Here is a 27,329-nt window from a genome sequence, read left to right on the forward strand (position 1 = left end):
CCCCACCGAGCCCAGCTCCTAACAGCTCGATGCTGGGAAGGAAGGTTCTGAGTGAGACAGGTGGAGACATTCTGTGTCTTAGACTCCTCCCAAATATGATAAAAAGCCCGGGAAGAACATGCTGGAAACATTTTCCCCAGATTAATTAACAGTTTGCTGACAACCTAGACAAGGAGGCCTCAGTGGGAAGCCGCCCCCACCACCTAGACCGCCCAGTTCCCTGGACCACCCATCTCTTCCTGAGAAGCCTGACTTGATTGTTCAGCTTTGGCTCCCCGGCCCGGCCTCCCCAGCACAGGCGGCAGCAGCCTTTGCTGAGAACTTGGCAGGACTTTCTTGCTGGAAAGGCCAGTCACGTGCCTCCGTGGGGGAGGCTGAGGCCTGGTCTTACTAGTGGCCTCGCCTCCCACCCCTCAGCAAGTGACACTTGGCATTAGCGAGGCCACCCCATGGCTCACTTCATGTTTCACTCCCTCAACAACCATTTTCCTGACTTGACCCTTTAGAGAGAAGGTGTGAGCACAAACCAATCCTGTCTTCCCTCAAAAGCCTGGGGCGAGACTTTCAGGGCGGGCTATGGACAGGGCCTCCCGCTGGACCCATCCTCGCCCTTAAATGCTGCACTGCCCTCGGCTTCACAGAAACCCGAGATGATTCCTGCCAAGCTGCCAAGGAGAGGGACATCAGATGGCCGGTGAAACGCAAGGCTGCTGCAATTTCATGGCCCCCCATAGCAGGGTCCTTGGAAGCCCTGAGCAGCTGCCAGCTGAATCTGCAGGCACCAAAAAAAAGTCCAGGCCATAAGGAGCTTCCCTCAGTCCCTGGACTGAACCAACCTGAATCCCAACCGCTTTCTCCCGGTGGGTGGGGGTGGAATTCAGAGCTCGCTGGGTCTCGGGGCCCCGCCCTAAGCAGATGGCGACGTGACTTGGCCTGGGCTTACACAGCAAATCAGTGACATGCAGATGGCAGCCCAGCCTCCAGCCCTGGGGACTCTGACGGCTTTCGTGACCAGGGTCCCCTCTCTGTGCAGTGAAACAGTCCCGTGATAACCGTGCCAGAAGTTATACTTTTATTTAACATTTAGAGGATTAACAGATAGTTACAAGGTCAATAGAAGCCTTCCAATGGAAGCACTTTATTTGGTTTAATTCCATCTCCAGAGACACAGGGGCCATTCCAGAACCTTTACAACGGCAATGGGCCATCACAACACCGAAATGCCTCCAAAGTGTAGAATTCGTGCCATACACACAAATAAACCCTGAAGTTTAGCGGTTGCCCAAGATCAGGTTAAAACAGAAATTTGGATCACTTCTTCAAGAGGTTTTCTGATGACAGAAGCACAGGAGGCAGAGCCATTAGGAAGCGTGAAATCGACTTCTCTGGGAAAATACTTAACATCAGCATAACTTTTTCATGTTCGGTTAACTTTTCCTCAGTAATTACAGATGTGACCAAACGGCCTTAGAGGCCTCCGCGCTACCGCTGGGAGACAGGCTCCTCTGTCTAACAACCTGAAAGCTTCAAGATGATCTGATAAAAACCCAAAGGAAAAAAATCCCATTACAACTTCCCATGCCTTTTTCTTGCTTTCCATCCTGCAAAGGAAAAATTGGGTAAATGACAAGTTCCTCTCTCTCTCTTTTTTTTTTTAAGTTATTTTAAGGGCAGCTTCTTCAAAAAAATGAGTCATTCTTACAACAATGTTCTAGCATCGGAGGAGAAATGACGGGCAGCGGAGACGAGGGAGGGCTGAGAAGCACGTGAGAAATTCCAGGTTCTACTCTAAGTGAACTGCTCCGTAATAATATATAGATGATTTCACAGTAGGATTCCCAGAGAAAATGGTAATATCTCAACTATCCTATAATAACTTATTTCCTCTAATAAGCTCAGCTGATACAGGCCTGCCCTCTCCCCATTGCCACACAGACGGTGGAGAAGTAAATACCAAAGTTAACATTGAAAAGCACTTGTTATCCATTCCTTTTTGGACGCAAGTGGTACAGGAGAGAAAAAAAAAAAAAAAAAGGCACAGGGAACACAAGAGGATACCAGCATACTCTATATTGGGTTTAATGGACACCAAAAAGAACAAATTACTGCGCTTATATCTTTTCCTCTATGTTGGAAAACATTAATCTATCCTGGCCCCTAATAGGAAAGACGCAATGCACATGCATTACCGAGGTTCTAAAATCAGATTTAAAAAAAAAAAAAAAACATTTAGCATCCTTGTGGAGTGGAGAGTGGGCAGCTTGACTTGGTGAAATTCAGAAGTTCCTGGAGACATCTGGCCACCCCACTGACAGAGGAGCCTTTGGTGGGGCCACTGGGACGGCCCGTAGGGACCGCGCCCCTGCTGGTTTGCAGGGACACAGGTGAGGCCCTGACTCTACTCGCCTTTTGGCCTCCTGGCTTCACTGTCATCAGCCAAGATGGTCTTCTCTCAACCGAGGAGCATGCGAGGATGGGCCCCCCCCACCCCACCCCCGGAGGTGCTGATGGAGCAGTGCCCAGATGCCCACGGCTGGGGAAGAAAGAGTGAAAGAGAATTCAGGCTCGCTTGCTCGAATCGGAAGCCACTTCCTCTTCCCCTGTTTGTTCCTGGCGTTCGCTGGCTGGTGGTCTCTTGCCAACCAGGGTTAACTGAGCCGCTCCCGGAGGCTGGAGTGTGGTCAACCCTGGGGTTTGCTGAAAGGAACCCTTTTCCTACCCCTGAACGAAGGCCCAACCCTCAGGACCTGTCCTTTCTGTCCCTGTCCCTTGGGCTCCTCTAAGACCTGGTCTTAGAGTCGCAAGTATTGGGGAGCCCTGGGCGTCCCCCAGGTGACCGCGTGGTTACCGAAAGCCGAACAAAAGGAGAAAGACGCCCAGGTGCATCGCTGGGCTTCTGACGGCATCGTGTTCCAGAAACTCACAGCCAAGGATCTCCCTTGACTGTTTCTGCACCAGGAAAGGAGAGAAGCGACTCTAAGGCATGAGTGGCCACGGGCTCCATGACCTCACGTTTCCTCAAAGATCCGTAAGAGGAAGGAAATTTAGCTCAAAACCAAACTCGATGAATTCCGCGTGGCCCGGAGAGCACGTGGTAAAATGCAGACGCTCCAACCACACGATCACTTGATGGGACCACGAGAAGCAGGGGGTCTTTGGTGAGGAAAGCACTAGAACGCTACGACTCGGGAGTTGGAGATGGTGGAAAGGGGGGGCGTTTGCCCTTGGCAATGAGCTAATGCAGAGCTGAGACGCTCGGTCACGAGCTGCCCTTCCCGCGAACAGGGGGACCTCGGGGCGAAGTGGGCTGGCACCTTCCTTGACCCCATGGAAGGTGGACACGGGCAAGACTGCGGCGCTGGCCCAAGAGCTGGAATTTTACGTATATGTTTTTGGTCTTTTTACAAAAGCTGGAATTTGACTTCCGGGGTGGACTCTTCCAGACAGAGCCCAAACAGCATGTGTGTGTGCATGTGTGTGTGTGTGTGTGTGTGCGCTCCACGGACACTCTCAGGCCGGGAAACGCTGCAAGGGCCAACGTTTAGTAAGAGGTGAGGACCCACAGTCAGAAAGGGACCCCTGGCTCCTCACAGGCCTTGGGAAGAGACGAGTATTTTCTAACGGGAGCACATCGGGGACCGGGGCGCCCAGTCACCCTGGCGCAGGCCCGGCCCTCCTTGTCAGATTCTGTTGGTCTCCCCAGGAGACCAGTGGCAAAGTTTTTGCAAAAGGCACAGTGTGAACCCTGGACGGGCCGGGATGCGCCCGGTGGACTGAGGGCCGAGGCACGGCCCCTGGGGAAGGAGGGACCACGCGTGAGGGCTGGGGGACCAGGACAGGGACAGACCTGCCACCTGCAGAGGTGGCCGCCCTGGGCCAGGGGAGGAGCTGGGCCACGAGGAACATGCTGTCAAAAAAAAAAAGAAAGAAAGAAACAAAGAGCGAAAAAGGCAAGCGCTGCACGGCGTGGGGACGTCACTTCAGGCGGAGGTTCCGAGGGCCACACTGTGCCAGCCCAGCCCCAGGCGGTCTGTTCCCCGGGTGCCCAGGCCTGTGGAGGCAAGCGGACCGAAGGGTTTCTCCTGGGAGGGCTCACCCGAGGCTCTGGCTCCCGGAACCACCTTTAGGAATCTAGAACACAAAAGAAAGACAAAGAAGAAGGCAGTTAGAGAGGTGGCCGCAGGGCAGGGGCGGGCACCAGTCCTCCAGGCAGAGGGCACCGCCCTGGGTGAGGGGAGCAGGGGGCCTTTTCAGAGCCGTGGTTGCCCCAGGGCATGTCTCAGACAAGGAACTTTCACGGTTTTCTGCCCTCAGAGCCAAGTCTTTCCTTGGGGGGAAGGGGAGCCCCCATGCAGCCCAGCTTGTCTTGCCAATAAGTTGGGTCCTGAGACGCAGAAGGAAACCAGCTTCCCAGGCGAGGCCAGGATGCCAAAGGTCCGGCTCTCTCCCCGCGACCCAAAGACACCCCCCCCCCACCGGGTCTTTGACAGCGAGACACAAAATCTTGGGTGAAAAGGAAAACCGGCCGCTTGGAATTTACTCAGCAAGAAACAGTGAAAGTTCTTTATCTGGAAGGGGGAGAAGAGAGACAGACTTTTAAAGCCCAGGAGGTGCAAACGGGGTGAGAAGTAGAAGGTGGTGTCATCACACAAGGGGCAAAGGGCAGATTTTTGCTGTTGTTTAAAAAGCATTTGGCAAGAGAATCCCCCATGATTGAAGACAAGAGGGTTAAATGCTCATTTTACACAGAATCATTTTCTTGGAGAAGTGAAACATCATTTAAAATACACAACACTGAGAAAAACACAGCGTTTATTAGAGAGGCAGACACGAGGGTACAACTAAAAGGTGCCGGACAGATTCTTTTCTCGGAGGACCGGGAGCGAGAGGAGCAGTCACGGTGGCCGTGTTCCAACACAACTTACTCAGAACCCAAGCGTCTATACCCTTAACTCAGGGTGGCTCGGCAGGGGACCTAGCTACCCGTGTAACCGTCCTTCTGGCTTCCCCAGCGGTTACAAAACCCAAAACGTCATTAGGCAGCAGAATCACCCATAAAACAAACAGATAAAAGAGGAACACGTTAAAACAACGAATTCAAGTAACCCCTCTGGTTTTTAAATCGCAGTATATACAGTGGGGGTGGGGGTGGCGGTTAGGGACATATTTAACAGCGAGCAATTAAAAAAAAAAAAAAAGCAAAAACAAAATCATAAAGAAGACAGCACAATCCAGTCCACCCATCAGAACTGACTGTAGCCTATTTAGGCAATTATTAAATAGTCACTTGGTACACACACACACACACACACACACACACACACAACGTGCACCTGCATTACCGAGAGTAAAACAATCCTTTTGAGTGACAGGCTGACGTCAAAAAGCAGCAGCCCTGCCTGCCTGGGATGGGCTCGGGGGCAGGGGCAGTGTTTGCGGGGCAGGCTGCACAGATTTATACACGAGGGAGCGAGGCAAGGCTTCTACCTACGTGATTCACCTCGAAGTAGATCTTTCAATAAAAAGAGAAACTTGATACACAAGCTGCGACTTGGCTCATTTTATTTTAACAGATAACTGTTGGAAGCAACGTATCCTTTGGGTGGAAAAGGGAATTCCCAATTCCCTGGGGAATCATGTCAATACTTTGCTAATCCTTGACTCGATGCGTTGACTTGATGGCATTCAACCTACAAAATATCTTTCCCCGTTGAGTCACTATTACACAGATTCATCTGGGAAAGGTACTGAGGCGTGTGACTTAAAATCATGACATGACTGATGGGCCCGAACCACCCTGCCCAGCCCTGAAAACCAGCTGAGCTATTTTCTGAATCAGACGTGCACAGCATTTCAGAGGAATGAAAAAAAAAAAAAAAAAAAGCAAAAACAAACATACAAACCCCCCCAAAACAAACAAAAAACCCCTACTTTAATGGAATGCCGCACTTTTTAAGCCAGGCTTTTAAAAGACTAATGCTTTGCCTCATTTTAAGGCTTTGCCGTGTTTAGTTTGCCTTCTTAGTAATTCGTAGTCAGGAAGTGAGTTCATCATGGGATAGAAAGTTGGGGGTTACTATCTTAGGTCTCCCCATCTCTGTTACACGTCCAAAGCTGTGACCACCTACTGCTCATTAAAACAAATCTGTGTGGGAGTTCCCGTTGTGGCGCAGTGGTTAATGAATCGCACTAGGAACCATGAGGTTGCGGGTTCGGTCCCTGCCCTTGCTCAGTGGGTTAAGGATCCGGCGTTGCGGTGAGCTTCGGTGTAGGTTGCAGACGCAGCTCGGATCCCGCATTGCTGTGGCTCTGGCCTAGGCTGGTGGCTACAGCTCCGATTCACCCCTAGCCTGGGTACCTCCATATGCTGCGAGAGTGGCCCAAGAAATGCCAAAAAGACAAAAAATAAAAATAAAAATAAAAAATCCATGTGGCTTAAAGGTCAAAAAATGCACAAGCAATCTGAGTTTCGAAATGTTATTTAAAAACCAGGCTGGCCAGTGTCGGCTTCCCGCTTTTGCTATTGGATTAAAACTGTGTCAGATGTAACCACGGTGGGGAGCTGGTGAAAGGGGTCTCTCGGTCCTACCTCTGCAACTTCCTGAGAATCCACGGTGATTTTTAGGATAAGAAGTGTTTTAAAAACCGGGAAGTCATTAAGTTACTAAGTTCCATTTGGATGCCCTTGGGAAATGAGACCTTTTTGCTAGAATCTGCAACAGGTGCCCCTAACTCCTGCAAGGTCCTAGACCCCCGATGTGTCACTGTCAGTTTTAAAATCAGGTTTAAATTGGCCTGAGCCCCTAAAAGGAGCCCATGATGTTAAGAAGCAAGGAGCTAATTTCCTATTTTAAAAGTAGGAAGGACATGAATAAATCATGTTCAAAGCGAAAAGACAAAGAGATCCTCAACCCAATACTTTCATGCTGACTCATTTTTAGTTGACTCTCTGAGATCTCAGGAAGGATTCTAGAAATGGGCACAACCGCTGGGCTCGGTACCCGTCCATGCAGGTCCCGTGTCCCTACCTATGCTGCCAATTAAAAAATGCAAATCCCCACGTGACCCAGATTCCTGAAACATTTTAACCATGAGATGATTAGTTATACAAAATGATCTAGGAATTCAAAAAGCCTTCTCAGTAAATTCACACTTTGGGTCTTTTTTTTTTTTTTTTTTTTTTTTTGGTCTTTTTTTAGGGCCACACCTGCGGTATATGGAGGTTCCCAGGCTAGGGGTCGAATTGGAGCTGTAGCTGCCGGCCTACACCACAGCCACAGCGATGTGGGATCTGAGCCACATCTGCAACCTACACCACAGCTCATGGCAACGCTGGATCCTTAACCCACTGAGCGAGGCCAGGGATGGAACCGGCGTCCTCATGGATCCTAGTCAGGTTCGTTACCACCGAGCCACAATGGAACTCCCCACACACTTTGGGTCTTAATGACGCCAATGATTAAAAAAAAACAACCCTTAAAACCTTGAAGTGATGTGCCAGGGTCTATGTAGAAGCCATTGCTGCTGCACCACTTCTACTCACCGCCCCACCCAAACAAGTGTGAGCTGAGTACAGATCCACGTCCCACAAAATCTCCAACAGAACACAATGGTTTGTCTCTACGGCACTAGCACATCCAATCAGCTCTGTCTTTTGTCTTTTTTCTTTGGCCATGCCCACGGCATGTGGAAGTTCAGGGGCCAGGGATCAAACCCTCGCCACAGCAGTGACAACACCAGGTCCTTAACCCACTAGGCCACCAGGAACTCCTCAACTCTGTCGATTGGCAAAACAAAGATCAGTAGTAATAGGCAAAAATCAACCGGTTGATCGACCAAAGTTTTCCATATTTCACTTGGCTGCTTAGGATCATAGAGACACAACAGGAGAACAGCGTGCAATGATCTGAAACATGTTTAAAACACACACTTGGGGAGTTCCCGTCGTGGCGCAGTGGTTAACGAATCCGACTAGGAACCATGAGGTTGCGGGTTCGATCCCTGCCCTTGCTCAGTGGGTTAATGATCTGGCGTTGCCGTGAGCTGTGGTGTAGGTTGCAGACGCGGCTCGGATCCTGCATTGCTGTGGCTCTGGCCTGGGAACCTCCATATGCCGTGAGAGCGGCCCAAGAAATAGCAAAAAGACAAAAAAAAAAACAAAAACAAAAAAAAAAAAACACACACTTGGGCACCCACGTAAGAATCTTCTTTACTTATTCTAGACTTTATTTATGACTTCCTCCAAAGTGAATGAGGGTAAAATTTAACAAACTAGCGTAGTTCAGTTACAAAATGTAACATTCTAACGTAGTTCGATCTGCGGCAGATACTCGATATAAATAAGAGAACTAAAGTCTTCGGCACCCCCGGAATCGGAAGGTGCGTGGACTTTCAGATTCAGAAACACAGATTAGAAGCTAAGGGCAACTTTTCTGTCATCGACAGAGGCTGCCCAAAGGAGAAATGTTTATCAGGTTTCAAAGGACACAGCTGTGAACTGGCAGTTGGCAGCGTTCCGCGTAAAAGATCATCAGCAAGCGAAACTTTGATTAGAGTCAAAACTAGCCCAGGAAACTCAGGCGAGGGAGGCTACAGGAAACATGGGCTTCGAGGCTCCCCGTCCGGGCTTTTGAAGAACTGCCTGGAACCGTCAGAGTTGTGGGGGAGAAACAACTCCAATTTTTTTTTTTTACAAAAAGTTTTTTTTAAGTTGTATTAAATATAAGTCTTAGCACCTTTGGCATTTTTGTCCAAATAGACTTCGACGTATGACGTGGGGACGTAGCCCTCTTCATCCTCGTTTCTGCGGATGCGGGTCCACCCGTCGCCTTTGTCCTCCTCGATCACGTACAGTGTTTCCCCCTCCACCACCGAGATGGTTCCTTCGTTCTGACCTGAAAAGGCAAAAGAGCAGCGTATTTTACGTTTCCTGTTCAGTCCAGGTCGATGGGGTTAACAGAGCCAAACCGGTATAGAGAGGATGGATAGGAGTTCCCCAGCGGCCTAGGGGGTTAAGGATCACTGCGGTGGCACCGGTTTGATCCCTGGCTGGGGGAACTTCCACATGCTGGGGCAGGGCTGGGGGGATCCTACAGGAAAGACCCCCCTAACATTCACTTATCCCAGGGCTTCTGAAGATGACCTGAGCCCGGATTGCTTCTTTCGCAGTATCTTTATCAGCAACGTGCAGGAAACCATTTCAAGGCTCATCAGTGTGAGAAACACCAGGCAAATCTTTCGAATCACTTGCCCTGTCTTCTAACTGACCTTACACCTATGACAGTACAGGTCCTAAGGTGCAGCTCTGGTCGAGTCAACAACTGCGCCAGTACTTTCAGCGGCTCCTCGATGTTTGCCGAATAAAACCCAACTGTTTCTCTTAACATCCCCGCCCCCACTGACAGGCCTACCGTCTTCCTTGTTTTCCTTTTTATTGAAAGAGAGGTGATCCACAAGCTGTGCCAATTTCTGCTGCAGAGCAAAGTGACTCAGTCACACATATGCATACATTCTTTTTTTAAATATTGTCTTCCGGAGTTCCCGTCGTGGCGCAGTGGTTAACGAATCCCACTAGGAACCATGAGGTTGCCGGTTCGATCCCTGGCCTCTCTCAGTGGGTTAAGGATCCAGCGTTGCCGTGAGCTGTGGTGTAGGTCACAGACTCGGCTTGGATCCTGAGTTGCTGTGGCTGTGATGTAGGCTGGCAGCTACAGCTCCGATTCGACCCCTAGCCTGGGAACCTCCATATACCGCGGGAGTGGCTCAAGAAATGGCAAAAAGACAAAAAAAAAAAAAAAAAATTCCATCACAGTCTACGCCAGGAGATGGGGTATAGTTCCCTGTGCTGTACAGTAGGGCCTTGTCTATCCATTCTAAATGTAATAGTTCGTATCTATTAACCCCAAACTCCCTTCCTTTCCCTCCCCCCCGCCAGGCCTGCACCTCCAGCATACGGAACTTCCCAGGCTGGGGACTGAATCGGAGCTGCAGCTGCTGCCCTATGCCACAGCCACAGCCACAGCCACGCCAGATCTGAGCCGCATCTTCGATCTGTGCTGCAGCTTGCAACCACGCCAGATCCTTAAACCACTGATTGAGGCCAGGGATCAAAGCCGCATCCTTACTAGTTAGATTCTTAACCTGCTGAACCACAGCGGGAACCCCGACCTTCCCTTCTTAAGTGTCCACTGTTACCACCTAAGATACCTGAAGTTCCAGCCCTCCTCATGCCCGGGCCTCTGGTACCCTACAGTACGGAGAGTCTCTAGACGCCCTTAAGGAAGTGAGCTCATCCTGACCTGAGACCCCCATCGCTCTGCACCCCTCCTCTGGTGAAGACTGCAAGCAACCCTCCCCTCTAAGTGTGTCCGCTTTATTTCCTCCAAAGGCGGGTATAGACCCTACCACCTGCATCCCACCCCTTCAGGGGTCTTTACAAGACGGGCGCCCTGTGAGTACTGAGTGAGTGGATGAAATATCAAAAATCATGATTCCATTCTCTCTGCTGCAACGAAGCTCACTGAACCTGTGCAACAGTACAGACCCAAAGGCAAAATGTACAGATGTCAACCAGATCGTTGTCATAAATATTATGGGCAGAACAAAAAAGCAAGGAGAGAAAGTTCTGGAAGACGGCAAAAGACGTCTGATCCCAGGAAGAGAAGAGTGACAGTTTCTGAAAAGTGGGGGACGGGGGGGGGGGGGGGCAGGGCTACCTTCGAACGTGTAGAGGGCTTTACAGGTCCCTATGGCAGGAAGGGGCTCCTCGTCGTCAAACTCGTCATCGAAATCCGTGGTCAGCACCTTCACCTCACCCTCCTGGCTCTGCTCCTCCGTGTAACTGCCATCCGGGCTGCTCAAGAAAGGAAAACACACAGCAACTATAGCGACGGCCCCCAGCGAGGACGCCATTCGCCCCCCCCCCCCCCCCCCCCGCCCGCAGCAAAGTGCTGGCGACCCCCCATCCCGAGCGTCCTAACCAGGACCAGGTCCCCGCAGGCTCCGGACCCGCCACCGCCTTGGGAAAAATCACAGGCCGAGCATCACAGATGCTCGGTCTCTCCCCGGGACCTGTGCTCCCCCGTGATGCCAGAGACATGACTGCAGAGCAGAAAAGCAGGCGCCGTACAGATACTGTACCTCTCCCGGTCTTGCGCGCAGTTGTTGACCGCAGGTGGGTTCTGCAGGTCGTACATCCCACTCTGCCGGCGGGCCTGATCGCTGCGTGCCGGGAGCCGGCCCTCCACCTCGGCCAGCCAGGCCTGCAAACGAGAGCCATGAGAGTCTCCGGCCTGAGCTCAGCACAAGGCCGGATCATGGACTTTCTCTCTCTCTTTTTTTTTTTCATTTTTTAATTACAGTCGACTTCCATTGTCCTGTCAGTTTCTGCTGTACAGCAAAGTGACCCAGTCACACATCTAAACACATGCTTTTTCTCATAGTCTCTTTCATCATATTCCACCACGAGTGACTGGACATTGTTCCTTGGGCCCTACGGCTGATCACGGACTATTAAGGCCCCAAGTTTGGGCTGCTCATTGGGCACTGATGCAGGTACAAGAAGGACCACCGGGGGTGGAGCCTCCCGTCTGTTGGCCTTGACTGTATAAAGGTACCCGAGGCAACTGCCTCCGTTTCACCCGAAGGTGAAGTGCAAACAAACTTCCATGTAGCCATTGCTCCTGAAGCGGTAGGAAGACACCAGCCTATTGTTATATTCCTGGGCTTTTTAAGCAGCTGTGATTTCTGATAAGTCACTTCTCATTCCTTCTGGTTCCCAAAAATTCTGCGACCCTGAATGAGGTCACACTGGGAAACATGACGCTCCTACCACACACTTAAGCAATGACTCAGTTTGAAAACCACACTTCCCATTTTTCTAGGAGTGTCACTTAAAAAAAAAAAAAAAAAGAAACAGTGAACAAAACTCATACCTAGGAAATCAAACTAGGTCAAAATATCTTCAGCAACATTTGAAATGGTGTCAAAAAGGTGAAAGAGTAAAAATGATCAGAAAAGGTCATTTCTAGGTTCTAAAATCTCAAACTCTAATAACTTGTTGACAGATTCCAGAAATAATGACAACAACCATATCTGAGCTTTCATTGCTAGAAACCTAATCTATTCTGATTGGAATGATCAGTAATTCGTTTATTTTTCCAGGCTCTGTGGTCCTTATATTTGGCAGGAGTGAGGGGAGTGGGGGATGGAGAGAAGTCTTTTGTCTATAACTCTTTAGTGCCCCCCAAAAAACATTTATTCTTATTTATTTACTTTGCTTTTTAGGGCTGCACCTGCAGCATATGGCGGTTCCCAGCCTAGAGGTCAAATCGGAGCTACAGCTGCCAGCCTACACCACAGCCATGGCAATGTGGGATCGGAGCCGCGTCTGTAACCTACACCACAGCTCACAGCAATGCCAGATCCTGAACCCACTGAGGGAAGCCATTGCGTCACAACGGGAACTCCCACATTTATCACTTTCTGAGAGTAAGTCCTCTGAAAGAACGCAATGTATTTCAATGGATTTTTTTTTTTCTCTTTTTTTCAGCATATGGAAGTTCCTGGGCCAGGGATCGAATCTGAGCCAAAGCTGTGTCACAGGTCACAGCTGTGGCAACACCAGATCTTTAACCAGATGCCCCACGATGGGAACTGCTCAATGGATTTTTTTTTTTTTTTTTTTTTTTTTTTGGTCTTTTTAGGGCCACACCCAAGGCATATGGACGTTTCCAGACTAGGTGTCAAATTAGAGCTGCAGCTGCCAGCCTACACCACAGCCACCGCCACAGCCACGCTGGACCTGAGCCGCGTCTTCGACCTACACCGCAGCTCACAGCAGCACTGGATCCTCCACCCATTCAGTGAGGCCAGGGATCGAACCTGCATCCTCACAAATACAAATCGGGTTTGTTACCACTGAGCTGCAATGGGAACTCCTTACATGGTGTCTTTTTCACTGTCAACATGAGATAAAGCAGAACAAACTTAAAAAAAAAAAAACACACAAAAAAACTGTATCCCAATATAACCTTAAACAGTGTCTGTTTTAAGGGAAATGATTAAAACGGGAGGTACTGACAAGCAGAACGGCAGGTGGCTGACCGTGTCTTCCTCCTTTTTTCAGGGAAACCCGACTCCAGCTGCATCTCTCGCGGGGAGCGGAACGCCAGCCTCTCCCTGTGTCTACGCCTCGTGACCCTCCCCCGACTCCTGCGTCTTTTTTCCCAACCAAGCTTTTCCACGACGGCTTTCTCGTACCTCAAATTTCTGGGCCTCTAGTCTCAGTTTTTCTATGTTTTGGCCGACTTCTGCTAATTTGTGATCCAGACTGGCGGGGTCTCCCATCTGTGGATTCTTTAGGTAGACGTCCTTCATTTTTGTGATGGCATCTCTGGAAAAGACAAGGGGGACAACGTGGCGAAGGTCAATGCCCTCGGCCCGTTCCCTCTCCCACCGCCGGGAAATCTCGTGAACCGGGGCGGGCGGGAGGAGATCACGGCAGTGTGGACCGGAAGGGAATCCTGGGCCAGCTTCCATTCTTAAACTTCTCTGCGCCACCTCTGCCACCAAGGTCTGCACGACGCACAGACCTAACTTCAACTCCAGGTGCCTTTTCGGAATGCAATGTCCCCGAGTCTTCGACGCGTGGGAAACGTAAAGTAACCCTGCCCTCCCCTTGCCCCACGCGAGAGACGAATGCCCAGTACTGCCAGGCACGTGTTCCGTGTGCAAACCGTGGGTCTCCAGGGCTGCAGTGTGTTGACCTCATGAAGAAGCACAGTTCATGGCTTTGGCTTTCATTACACATGACTTCAACGATTAAGAAACCGAACCTGGGAGCTCCCCTTGTGGCGCAGCGGAAGTGAAGCCGACTAGGAACCAGGAGGTTGCAGGTTTGATCCCTGGCCTCGCTCAGTGGGTTACTGATCTGCTGTTGCCGTGAGCTGTGGTGTAGGTCGCAGACGCAGCTCGGATCCCGAGTGGCTGTGGCGTAGGCCGGCAGCTGTAGCTCCGATTGGACCCCTCGCCTGGGAACTTCCATATGTCGAGGGAACAGCCCTAAAAAGAAAAAAAAAAACATACCTGGAGTTCCCTGTTGGTTCTGCAGGTTAAGGGTCAGGCGTTGTCACTGCTCTGCCTCAGATCACTGTTATGGTACAGGCTCAGTCCCTGGCCTGGGAACTTCCATATGCCAAGGGTGTGGCCAAAATAATAATAGTAATAATAATTTTAAAAAGAAAAGAAATTGAACCCACTGTTGGGATCCATGATAGGTGGGCAACACAGCCTTAAGGCTACACACGGCAAGACCCCATCACACCCCTCCCAAAATCCTGTTTGGAAGGCTGCCCACCTGTGCCGCTGCTGGATCCTTAACCCACTGTGCCAGGCTGGGGATTGAACCAGCGCCTCCACAGAGACGAGCCAGATCCTTAACCCACTGCACCACAATGGGAACGCCAAACATTTTTTTTTCTTTTTCTTTTTCTGGCCCTGCCTGCAGCATGTGGAAGTTCCCAGGTCGGGGATTGAACCTAAGCCACAGCAGTGACAATGCGGAATCCTTAACTGCCAGGCTACTAGGAACCTCCTTGAGCCACATCTCCTAATTTCTAAATTTTTGTTATGATATTCAATTTAATTGCAGCCTTCAGAGAACAGACTTTGAATGAATGGCCTCTATCCTTTGATGTTTGGGGAGATTCATTTTATGAAGTCGGAAGTTGCCCAGCTTTTGGAAATGTTCTAGGTGTACTTGAAAAGAATGTGTATCTGCAGTTACTGGACGTCTGCACACTAGGTCACTTTTGTTAGTTATGTCAGTCAAGTCCTCTGTCCTGACTCTCGGTGAATCTATTCTGTCAATTACCGAGAAGAGAGCTTTAAAAATCTTAAAATGTATTTGTATCTCTTGTACTTACATCAAAAGGTTAATAGCATAATCTTTTCTGTATTTGGAGCTGATACTATTATGGTCACGCAGATTTAAAATTTTATATCTTCTTGGCAAATTGAGCCATGTGTTATATGAATCATTTATTTTATGAAGTTGATCTTCTTGGCTGATTTTTTTTTTTTTTTTTTTTTGGTCTTTTTTCTTTTAGGCCTGTACCTATGGCATATGGAGGTTCCCAGGCTAGGGGTCCAGTCAGAAATGTCGCTGCCGGCCTACACCACCGTCACAGCAACGCCAGATCCAAGCAGCCTCTGCGACCTACACCACAGCTCAGGGCAACACCAGATCTTTAACCCACTGAGCAAGGCCAGGGATCGAACCTCATGGTTCCTGGTCGGACAATGGGAACTCCTTGGCTGAATATTTTATTTTACAAATGCAACAGGCCAGGTATTGTCCTCAGCACTGTATGTATCCTGACAAACTTAAGCCTCATACAGACAAGCATATTAATTCCCATCTCAAGGCGAAGAAACCAAGTTACCAAGAGGTTAAGAAGCTTATCCAAAGTCTGCAAGAGAAACAGGTAGAACCAGATTGGAGCCTACGATGTCCAGAGTGCCTGGTATTTAATTTTTTTATTTTGGCCACACCCCAGGCATGTGGAAGTTCCCCAGCCATGGACAAATCCACACCACAGCAGTGACCTGAGCCACAGCAGTAATGTTGGATCCTTAACCCCCCGAGCCACCAAGGAACCCCTAAAATGATCTATTTTTTCAGGAGTTGCTCTACCAGAGATAAAGACATAAAAACTCCTTTTCTTTTGCATATACTTAAACTGGGCTGCCGTACCAATTTCATTTGTTTATTTATTTTTTTGCATAACTAAATTTTAACCCCAGCTTCAATATAACTAAATTTATGTAGGATCTTAAGATACTTATAGAGCCCAAAACCTCAAGTTACCTTTTAAGTTCAAATCACCATTAATGATTGAGTCACTTAATTCCCTCAGTGAGAATATAGACGATTAGAGACAATTATTATTATTATTATTATTATCATTTTGTCTTTTTAGGGCTGCACCTGTGGCATATGGAGGTTCCCAGGCTAGGGGTCGAATAGGAGCTGCAGCTACGGGCCTACACCACAACCACAGCAATGCGTCAGCAACCCACACAACAGCTCATGGCAACGCCGGATCCTTAACCAACTAAAGGAGGCCAGGGATCGAACCTGCGTCCTCATGGATACTAGTCAGATTCATTTCCGCTGAGCCACAACGGGAACTCCAAGAGACAATTATTAAAGTGGCTTTTCAATCAGGACTGTTAGCAAGTATCCCTTAAATATGTGAAGGTGTTACGGTGCAAATGGGGAGAGATGTTGGAGCTTTCCTCACTTTCTTTTTTTTTTGCACATGCACCAACCTGCCATCCCCAAGATCAAACTTACAGAACAGCTCAGAAAACAGGGAACTCACGTGGGCGCCTGGACAGACGCTTCTCAAGATCCAGCAAACATATATACCTCTACGGATACTGGTCAGTTCGTGCCGGCTGCACCACCACAGGAACACCCTCGAATTTCTTAATAAGTCCCACAGATCCACTGTACCTTTGATCCATCTCCTTTTGAATGTCTTTATTTAATTCGTCGACTTTCTGTTGCAGCTTTTTCCTTCTCTGTTCGGGGGGAGGTTGCTAAAATCTTCCGGTGTCGCCCCCTGCAGATGCAAATAGGAATCAGCCAGAAAGCCTTCGCGGTACCCCTTGAAAAAGACAGCAAGGAAAACCTGCAGGAAAGATTGCCCAGACCCCGGAGCGAGGCAGGCGTCTGCGTGTGTTGTCATCAAATAAATCAAAGCGCCTTCCCACGACACCCAGCTGAGATGCAAAATCAGTGCATGCAAACTGCAAAAGGCCCGCAAACCATTTCAGGTGCCCTTCCCCTAGCCCAGCCGCCTCCACAAGGCAGGGGACACTGAGACAGGAAGATATACTTCTGACTCCAGAGAGAATGAATGAAGATCAATTTTTGAGGCTGACGCATCACTTGAACTATCAGTGTCGGTGGCAACACTGAAGCTTTAAATTTATGTTTTCTTTACAGAAAACAGGGATCAGTATCCCCATCGATTGTTCCACACAGATGGTGGTGCCTCTCCCACCCCCACCCCCGTCCGAGTATTCCTTCCGTCTCTCCACACAGGCTGAGGCCAAGTTTCCATCCCCGTGAAGTGACAAATGGGACATCTAGTTCCTCAGAGAATATGGGTCAAAAGGACATTAAGAAAAAAAAAAAAAAAAAAATCCCCCCCCATGTATCCCTGCCTCTAAAGTCTGGCCCCTTCTTTTTGTCATTTTCAGGATCATCTCAGAAAATGCATAGAAAATGCTTTCCCGCCTTCAAAATCAGCTTCCCACACTGTATGAAATCAACCTCTGCTGTTTCTTGTATTTTTTTTGGCCGTCCTGTGGCATAGGGAGTTCTCAGGCCAGGCATCAGGCCCGAGCCACCGTTGTACCCTAAGCCACAGCGGCAGCAACGCAGGATCCTTAAGCCACTGTTCTGGGATAGAGATGGAACCTGCGTCCCAGCACTCCCAAGATGCTGCCAATCCCGTTGCACCACAGTGGGAACTCCTGCTGTTTCTGATTTATCAAAAGACGTATCCTTTGATATCCTGATCCCTTTCAAAAGCAATGGCTGTCTTTCCTCTATGCATGTGATTTAAGTAGAAAATACGAACTGTGAGTTTCTAGACTTTTACATGTGCTTACAGGGCAGAGGCTGTGGCCAGGTGGCTGCCATCCATTGCCTTCCGTTAAGTGAGGCTATTTTCATCGAGAGAGAGAGATGTATTCGATAACCAGGGATAATAAGCCAGGAATTTAGGAAAGAGATTTTGCTTTAGAACCAATTAAAGGCAAGACTGGCTTGCCCGGGAGTGGGTGGAAAAGAAGGAACCCGAAAACTGGGTCCAAAATTCCAAAATCAGGTGGAATTTGCCAAGCAGCTCACACGGGGGCTTGTGACTCAAGTTCCTGGGCTGCTTATGAGAAAATACCAGGCTGCTGTGTTGCACGTGTGGCATATTCAGCAAATAATTCACCACTGAGGTCACCCAATGACCTTTCAGCTAAGGTTCTCAAAGACTAGTGGTGTGTGTGCGTGCGTGTGTGTGGCGGGGCGGGGAAACGAGATTTGAAAGAAACCAGAATGGATGATTATTCCTTAATGCCAAACCAAGGAAGTTCAATTTGCCTCTAAAACTAAGATGAGGCCAACTAATCTTCAATATAAAAATAAAGACGGATTTCTTCTCTTTTATGTACTCGTGTGTCATAATACTCGAAACCTTAATGAAGAGCTTTTCAATTTGCCCAACTGAGTCACTGAGCCTGAAAGCTCCATGCTTTGTTGTCTCCTGCGGAACTGACTGTTACAGAGGCGCAGGTTTCTAGAACTGAGATTTTTGTTTCTGTTTCCATTTTTGTTTGAATGCTAGCATGCAACAAAATGGTGCAAGTTACACTGCTTCAGAAGTCAGCAACTCGCGCTAAGTGGTCGATGTTAATTCAGGAATATTTATTGAGCATCACTATGTTCTATGAAACCAAAAGAATTTTCCACACTGATGGCACTGTTCTCACAGCTGCCCCGTCCAACACAGTAGCCACCCGTGGCTGCCGAGCCCTGAAATGTGCTTAGGACAACCGTGGAACTGAATTTTAAAATTTTAGTTACTCGTCACGGACATCAAATGAAATGTAAAGAGTCACATGTGGCGAGGGAATACCCCATTGGCCCAAACAGATCTAAACTGTGAACAGGCCTAAGGTTTTTACTGGAGGAACAGCTGCAAAGAAACCTGTACGTAAAACACACGGAACTTAGGATGTATGAATAGATATCCCAACCAACCACAACGAATTAATCCTGATTATCCACAAACACGAAAAATAATAAATAAATGAACTCCCTTCACTTGATCAGCAGTCAGTCTAATTGACCAATTAGGTCCTTTTCAGTAGCTCTTCTGTGTTTCTGTATTGTTATTTAAAAACTAGACTCAGAAACGGTACCTCAAATAAACTTCACGTTACCATTGGAGATTCAGGTCAACAGCTTCTTCTAGCAGCAAAGAAACTCAAGGTTTCTGGAAAGTACCTTCAAAGGTTCATTTTACCCTATTAGCCATTTGAAGCTTGAGTTCTTTCAAACAATACCCTGACTTATGATTCATTTTGCCACAAAGGAATTTTTATTTCTACCTTTGAGTCAGAAAAGATTTTCTGAACTCTTTGGGGTGGCCCCAAAGTGACCGGCCCTACCGGGGTTTGGAAGAGGGCCCGCACACACACAGGTACATTTTCAGTGGCTGTGGCTCTAAGGGGATCTTGTTTTAATTGCCCCTGGAATCAAGCGCTTGCTCCTGGGCGATGACACGAGGTGCTTCTTGAGTTTTATTTTTACACCAAACAATAGTCTTTGTGTAACAATTTACTTCTTTTTTTTTTTTGGCCATGCCTGTAGCATGCGGAATTTCCCTGGCCAGGGATAGAACAGGTACCACAGCAGTGACCATGCCGGATCCTTAACCTACTGAGCCACCAGGGAACTCCAAGAGTTTACTTCTTTATTAGCTTCAAAGTAAGGGTATTGAGCAACAATTCAATTCCAGGCTAGTAAAATGATTTATCTCAAACAGAAAGACTGCCTAATTATACCATCTTCTGCGGCTAGCACCTCAGCAAAAGAACAAGGGCCAAAAAGAAACCCTGGCATCTGAGAGACTCCCACTTAATGGATCCATTTTCTCCCAAATTCATACTTTTGATGACTGCAGTTCATTTCAGCATCTAGATATTTCCTTCTTGCAGAGGTCTTCATCAAGAATTCTTCCTGGGATTTCATTTTAAAGTCTAAGAAATGTTTAGTAAAACATTCTTTTTCTTTCGTTTCCAAATCCAACTGATTTGGATCAATTGCCAAAGAGTGAGTCGGGCTGAAAAAATCCTGTATATACATACGTTTATGTATATACTCAAACGCACATAAAAGAACATATAAGGGTAACCATAAAATATCGTCCTACGTTCTCAACAGCAGCGCCTAAAACGCTGATCTTATTCCTGGTGGAATTGTCACAGTTCATCACGGTTCATGAATTAGGATATTCTCAGCTGCGGTGTTTGAGTATATTTGAGTATAACAGGGGTTACGAGGTTAAGAGGTTTTTTTTAATAAACTTAATGATTAGTTTGACTATTTACTAGGGCTATGCCATTAAAGTAGAAACAACATTGAACACTAGAGACATCACTGTAGAAAGGCTTAGGAGGCTCTTTTCATCATCCATAAAGTCGTCTTGTGATTCCCTGGATCAGCTATGCTACAAGGTCTTTCTGTAGCACCTTACAAGATTTCATGGTTTTCATTTCTCAAAGGTGCCTTAGACCTGAGTTTGAGCCTAGTATCATTCCCACACATTTCTCTCAGGTTCCCAGCATTTTTCATCCGCTTCTGTGGCTCCCAGGAAGGAGCAACTTTCAACCATTACATTTGATTTTTTTTTTTTTTTTTTTGCCATGCCCAGGGCATGTGGAGGTTCCCAGAGTCAGGGATCGGACCTATGCCACAGCAGTGACAACACCAGATCTTTGACCCTGGGCCATCAGGGAACACCAAAATTTGGTTTTATTCAAAATAATCCAATAAATAAACTCTCCTGTATTTCATCTTTGTATTTGTCCATATTTTGTATTTATATTCATATTTAAATAAAATTTATCAACATCTGTCATCCTCTTAAGACCCCAGTAGTTAAGAAAACCAAATCATGAGTTAAGCGTTAATTTTCTTAGCAACTTGAAAAGTTTACAATCACCCCTGTTAGACTCTGGACCTTTGTATTCCAAAGGTCTAATAAAGAACTACCAACAGAAGCACACACAAGAGAAGCACAACTCAACAGTTAACTTCAAAGAGATGCACATGGCAGAGAGAGCACCCACAAAACACACACCCGAAGAACCTGATTAGCGTCAGGACATGCATAGAATAATTGTGCTTACCAGCTTGAGAGAAAGCTTCGTGTAAAAATTGAAGAGATAACAGGGGAAAAAAGAGAGAGAGAAACAACAACACATGAGAAGAAGAGGAACTTGGCCGGTTCCACTGCATTCACCTAAGACATAAATTCACCTGGCGCTTTGTGAAAATGATTTATAGCGGATCTGTACCAACGTTCCCAAGAGGGGCTGATCTATCCAAACTTCTTTAGCTGCCACGTTGCTGGAGCACAGAATCGAGATAGAAAAGGAGAGTTTCTGTTTGCTGTTCTGGATTGGTTCCATGAGTCTGGGTATAAACCGAGTTTGCAGTTGTGACACAGCATGATGCTGAACCATGATCACAGAGCCTCTAGTTCATCAGGTTTCCATGGAAAGGTTCACACAGACGAAAAGAGTCAGGAAAGTCAATGCTTGCACAACATACCAGTAATGTTTTTATCTTTTTAAGGTTTTTGTTTGTTTGTTTTTCAGGGGGAAGGGGTAGTGTGCCTGCAGCATGCAGAAGTTCCCAGGCCAGGGATGGAACCCACGCCACAGCAGTGACCCAAGCCACAGCAGTGACAGTACCAGATCCTTTTACTGCTAGGCCACCAACTCCTGGGGAGTTAACTTCTGTTAAGTTGCTGCTCTTGCAAAGTACTTTTTTTTTTTTTTTTTTTTTTTTGCTTTTTAGGGTTGCACCCATAGTGTATGCAGGTTCCCAGGCTAGGGGTCGAATCAGAGCTACAGCTGCCAGCCTACACCACAGCCACAGCAATGCCAGATCCAAGCTACATCTGTGACCTACACCACAGCTCACAGCAACACTGGATCCTTAACCCACTGAGCAAAGCCAGGGATCGAACCCGCAACCTCATGGTTCCTAGTCAGAACCATTTCTGCTGCGCCACGATAGGAAATCTAGCTCTTGCAAATTACTTTTAGGAAAGAGCCAACTATCTCAATTCCAAGGGGTCCTTACGCCTTGCTATGGATTTCCTGGTAATTATGAGGACATTGCAGCTGCAGTGCTGCTGGGTGTGGAGACTGGCAAAACCATAATGGTTATTGGACCCCCATCAGATTAAAAGTGATCTCAAAATTAAGAAAAAGAAACACCAGTTCTTGAGTAACAGCTGATCTGTGCTTTCTGACTCAAAAGCAGTATTTTGAGAGTTCAGGGCACACTGACTTAGCTGTTATCAATCCTAAAAGTTCAGGCAACTGGTACTAGGATCCAAAAATAAGTTGGAGACAAATCACCAAAGAAAGTGCTTTTGGTTTTAAATTGGGTAGAGAGTGTTAAAAATACCTCGAATAGATTTAAAAAATCTTATTCTTCAGATTAACTCAAAGTTGATACTTCTTTGCAAATGGTGTTAAGTGTTCAAAGAAATTGTTCCTATGAGGGAAAAGGCTCTTTCTTTTTGGCCATGCCCATGGCAAGTGGAAGTGCCTAAGCCAGGGATTGAACCTGCACCACAGCAGTGATCCAAGCCAATGCAGTGACAACCCTGGATCCTTAACCCACTGAGCCACCAGGGAACTCTGAAAAAGACTTTTTTTTTTTTTTTTAAAGGGCCACACCTGCCTCATACAGAAGTTCCCAGGCTAAGGGTTGAATCGGACACCTGGTCCTTAATCCACTGAGTGAGGCTAGGGAGCAAACCCAGATCCTCATGGATATTAGTCAGGTTCATTTCTGCTGAGCCACTATGGGAACACCCAGAAAAAGCCTCTTAAGGAAAGAAGTAGGAAGACAAAAGTTTTGGGGGGAAAAAGTACCATTGCATCTGTGACCACTCTCCTGTGGGCAAGCTACATTAAGGCCTTGAACCCCTCTTGTAAACTTTCGCACAGATCTGTTCATCACAATTTAGTTCTTCACAGACAACACTTATGGTGCACAGCAGAAAACTTTGCAAATATCTTCCCTACAAAGCATAGGACTATATACAAATATCGTCTCCCACATTACCGTGTAAATGTCGCGAATTTGAACTCGGCCCTCTACCGGCTCTCTATTCGGCTACTTCCGTTGTTTAAAGTGACATGTTCTTTCTTAAGCATTTGGAAAACAGAATTCTAACATTGAAACTAATAGCAGAGGAATAGGATCACTTCGTAATAAAAACAGGTCATTTGGATCGAGAACAAATCTCCATAAAAATAGGCACGATCGGATTCTCGGACAAATTCAGTTTTCTGAAGTGGACAGTGATGGATTGTCTGTGAGAAGCACCATCACAGTATCTGGTATCCTTTTTTTTTTTTAAGGATTATAAACTGGTTTTCGGTCTTAAGGTGTAAGCCCGCCAGTTAGACGCTTTCGAATTAGACACCCAATCATCTGCCGAGAGAATACTTTGAAAGGATGCATTAAGTGCGTTGCGAGACATCTGGAGAGCTAAAAAGCCGTCAGTTTGGGGCAACAAGTATGGAGCCTGGGGAGCCACAAGTGCCAATAACACATGAGGGCACACAGAGCTAGCGGGACCATGTGTTATTGCGCCGTCACAGGTACTAACCTCGAGTGCAAAGAAAGGGGACAGCGAACACGAATATGTCAGTCACGGTGGTTTAAGGGCCACAGAAAGTCATTTCACTGCTCTATGACCCTGCTCAGGCTTCGCTGGTTTTTTGTTTTTGTTTTTTTTTTTTTTAGCAGATCCATTGTTTCAGATGTGAGTGTGGGTAAGCTCGCTACATACATACACACTGCCGTCTGCAACCATGCTCTGCAGCTGCGTTTTATGGGTGACATGCTGCCGTAAAATCATACTCAGTGACATTGTCTCAGATGGCAGTTCCAGTCCACGAAAAGAGGGAAAACACAAGCCCGGCTTCCTGGCATTTTCAGGAAGCTGGATTATTATTGGGAAGTTTGGTTCCCTTTTCCAGGCGACTTTTCCGGATGCAGAAGCCTGTGGTTGACTTGACCCAGCTGGGCTTTTCCCGATGCCCGGGTCAGAGAGCACCTGGGTCCCCAGTCTTGGTGCCGTCACAGGGGTTAGTGCCTGTGCCGTGACCGCACGACCTGGCCGTCACAGGTAAACTTACAACATACTCCCTAGCTTCAAAAGCATACGTGGGTTTCCCTATCGTCCTCTTCATGAGTTCTTTGTGAAAACAGAGAGACTGAGTCTGCCAATAATCAGCAAGAGAACAAGATAAGATAAATAAAATGAGAGTAGCCATCAGAAGATTGCAACATCTGACAAACAATCAGGAGGGATTTTCAAAACCTTTCGATCAACGCTGTTGGGATGTTCCCATGCAGTTAACTCTAAAGTGTGGGGGAAATACGTCCGTATTTTAGATGGAGAAGCCCCTTGCTCAGACTAGAAAAAGAACTCCTTAAGACGCTAGAGTTAGACATTTGTAGATTGCAAACTGAGAACATACACTCTAGCTTCATTTTTCTTTGACTTACGGAAAGACGAAATAATGGGTAATAGCAGTCAAGCCAGTCTTCAAGGGTATCCAGTGAGACGACATTTTCTTACAAAGGTGAATGAGTTACAAAAAAAAAAAAAATGTATCCTACTTAGTTACTCAGACACAAAATCAGTTGTGCTAAGAAATGTTTGCATAGGAACTAGTGCATTGAGAATGGAGTGGTAACGGGGTCCTGCTGTACAGCACAGGGCACTGTGGCTAATCTCTTGGGAGAGACCTGATGGAGGATGATCTGAGAAAAAGAATATATACATTCTTATACACATATATACATGACTGGGTCACTTTGCTGTAGAGCAGGAATTGGCACAACACTGTAAGTCAACTATAATTTAATAAAAAAGGGAAAAAAGAAACATTTGCATAGGATTTATACATTCTGATAATAGAAACAAATGGTTGAAATCTGGATCTGACAGCTGCAAAACATGATAAATCAAAAGACATTAAAATCACAGGTTTGTCATCCTCCTAGAATCTTTTTCCTATCTTTGGCACAATAGTCTTAAAAAGTAGCATAAATGACATAGTAGCAAGGATTGTATCATTTTAGTCATAGATCCTGTTAAACTATGTACCTTCCGTTTTGAAAATGCTTTAAAATCAAATTTATTTCCCTGAATTTCAGATTTTTTTTAAACTTTTGCTAAGCTTACTTCTATGACGCATTTCCTTTTCTTTTGCTTTTCTTTTCCTTTTTTTTTTAAAAAAACACTGCTACTTCCTGAAGAAGGCACCTCAGATCTGACCCTAAGAACAGATCAACTAAAAATGAAGGAAGTGAAAATATGTTTCTGTTTATTTACTGATGCTTCTAGTGTGTGTATGTGTGTGCATTTATTCTCAAAGACACTCACCATTTAGGAAATTCTTTTAAAAGTTTCTAAAACTAAAAAAAAAAAAAATTAATTTTATGGCCACACCCATGGCATATGGAAGTTCCTGGGCCAGGGACTGAATCTGAGCCTCAGCTGTGATCTATGCTGCAGCTGCAGCAACACCAGGTCCTATAACCCACTGTACTGGGCTGGGGATCAAACCCGAACCCCCACAGCGACCCAAGCTGCTGCAGTCGGATTCTTAACCTACTGTGCCACAGTGAGAACACTGGGACCTTTTTTTGGAGGCGTAAGAAATAGAATTTATTTTGCTAATTGCGGTTGGTTGTTTTTTGGTTTTATTTTTCTAAAAAAAAGGGGGACTCTTTGAATTAAAATAACCCATTTCTCTGTTTTTGCTTTTCAATCTTAAATTTTTCCTAGCCATCTTTTCTTACACTTATTGATTACGGACATTCTTGGTCTCTTCCTAAACATTGAGAGAACTCCATGAAACACGATTCAGAAACCGCGTGCTGCAGACAGACTCTGATGAGAGAAGAATGGGTGGATACATCCACACAAGCGGTAAGCTGTCACAAACAGTCGACACACTTCGTCATGAGCTTCCAAAACACACTGCGGACGTATTTTCATACATACAATAAGTGAGTGCTCGGAAAAGGTTTTAGAAGCGGCAGACATGGGGTTACTCAGTTACAGTCGATGTGGAATTTTGTGGCCTGGAGTAGAGCCGGGTGAAGAGTGCCACCAGCCAGCAAAAGCGAGATCTAACGACAGAGCCTGAACACCACCCGTCACCCACGTCTGGGGCGATCGTCTGCCTGCTGCCCAGGGCTCCCTGGGAGTCCTTAGGAAGTTAAACTGCGAATTCTAACCTGATACGCTGGGTCATCTTAAAACAGGATAATCCCACCAGCAGCATTCTTTGCATAACACTCTGAGAGTCCATTTCTAAAGGAACTCTGCAGATAAAGAAATGAGGTTTGCATCTCTGATTTTATTTTATTTTATTTTGCATCTCTGATTTTAAAAGGTAACAATATAGTTACCTATTATACTCATATCTTTTTTTCTTTTTTTTTTCCCCCCACAGAGGAAGGGCAAAGTAAAAGTTGTTATTTGCACAGGAACATACCCTGCTGCAACGTATTGTGACCTTCACGGCACGGGACCAAGGAAGACCTTACTGCGCATGTTAACCCACTTAATGTTTGTTGATTTATTATAAAGGATATTTGGGGATGGCTTTGACTAGACTGACCCTTTCGATGTATTCGGGAGGCTGCAAATTACCTTGTTCTAATCTTTTTCTAAAAACCAAACTGGTATCTACTTTGGGTGGCTGATGAGTTCCGTAAAATCCTTTGACTTCAGCAGGAAAAATCTTAATGAGGAGGGCAAAGCTGAGTCTAAATAACGTCCACTTACGAGTCAACCACAAGATAACGGATCCTCCCTGAGTGTAGACTTAGCAGAACCTCAGATCCTAAGGAGGCTCCCCGGCTCTAAATCCTGACTCTCTATCTTCCTAACTTCATCTTACTTTCCTCCCATTACGTTTTAATGTTTTTTCTTTATTTTTTGATAAATTAAAATTTTAAGTGAAGACATTTAATTCGTTGATTTACCTAACTCCTCCTTTTTTATGCACCAGTTTTCTTACCCAGGAAAGTAAGGAACTATTAGCACCTAGATTCATAGGGTGGCTAAGAAAAGGAAATGACACACAGGACAGAGTCTGGCAAATGACAAGGGCTCAATAAAGGTCAGACGCTATTATTTCACCCTTTAAAGATAAATACTGCATCAGGCCTTTTGCCGTCGAGATCTTTTATCAGATATTTAATCAACATCTTATAAGTTCACCAAAATAGCTAAAGAAACCCCTGTAAGGTACCGTTTCCCCCTCAAACCCTGAGGCGTGCTCAGAGAGAAGTGCCTTCATTACACTAAGGTTGTTTCAGTAATGACTATTATTTTTTTTATTTGCTTTTTAGGGCCGCACTTGTGGCATATGGAGGTTCCCAGGCTAGGGGTCTAATCAGAGCTGTAAATGTGAGCCTACGC

At 46.6% G+C, this 27,329-nt stretch overlaps 1 protein-coding gene across 1 annotated transcript in view; it reads right to left on the reverse strand.

The window, feature by feature from the left end:
• Nucleotides 1,050-27,329, reverse strand: part of FNBP1 (formin binding protein 1) — a 137,846-nt gene continuing 111,566 nt past the window's right edge. Inside the window, 8 exon segments of the mRNA XM_021070148.1 lie at nt 1,050-4,131; nt 8,736-8,894; nt 10,716-10,852; nt 11,140-11,261; nt 13,261-13,393; nt 16,520-16,601; nt 16,604-16,628; nt 20,983-20,997. Coding sequence (XP_020925807.1) covers nt 4,124-4,131; nt 8,736-8,894; nt 10,716-10,852; nt 11,140-11,261; nt 13,261-13,393; nt 16,520-16,601; nt 16,604-16,628; nt 20,983-20,997 — 681 coding nt within the window. The 3' untranslated portion in view covers nt 1,050-4,123.

This window comes from Sus scrofa, chromosome 1, assembly GCF_000003025.6.
Source record: "Sus scrofa isolate TJ Tabasco breed Duroc chromosome 1, Sscrofa11.1, whole genome shotgun sequence".
NCBI lineage: Eukaryota > Metazoa > Chordata > Mammalia > Artiodactyla > Suidae > Sus > Sus scrofa.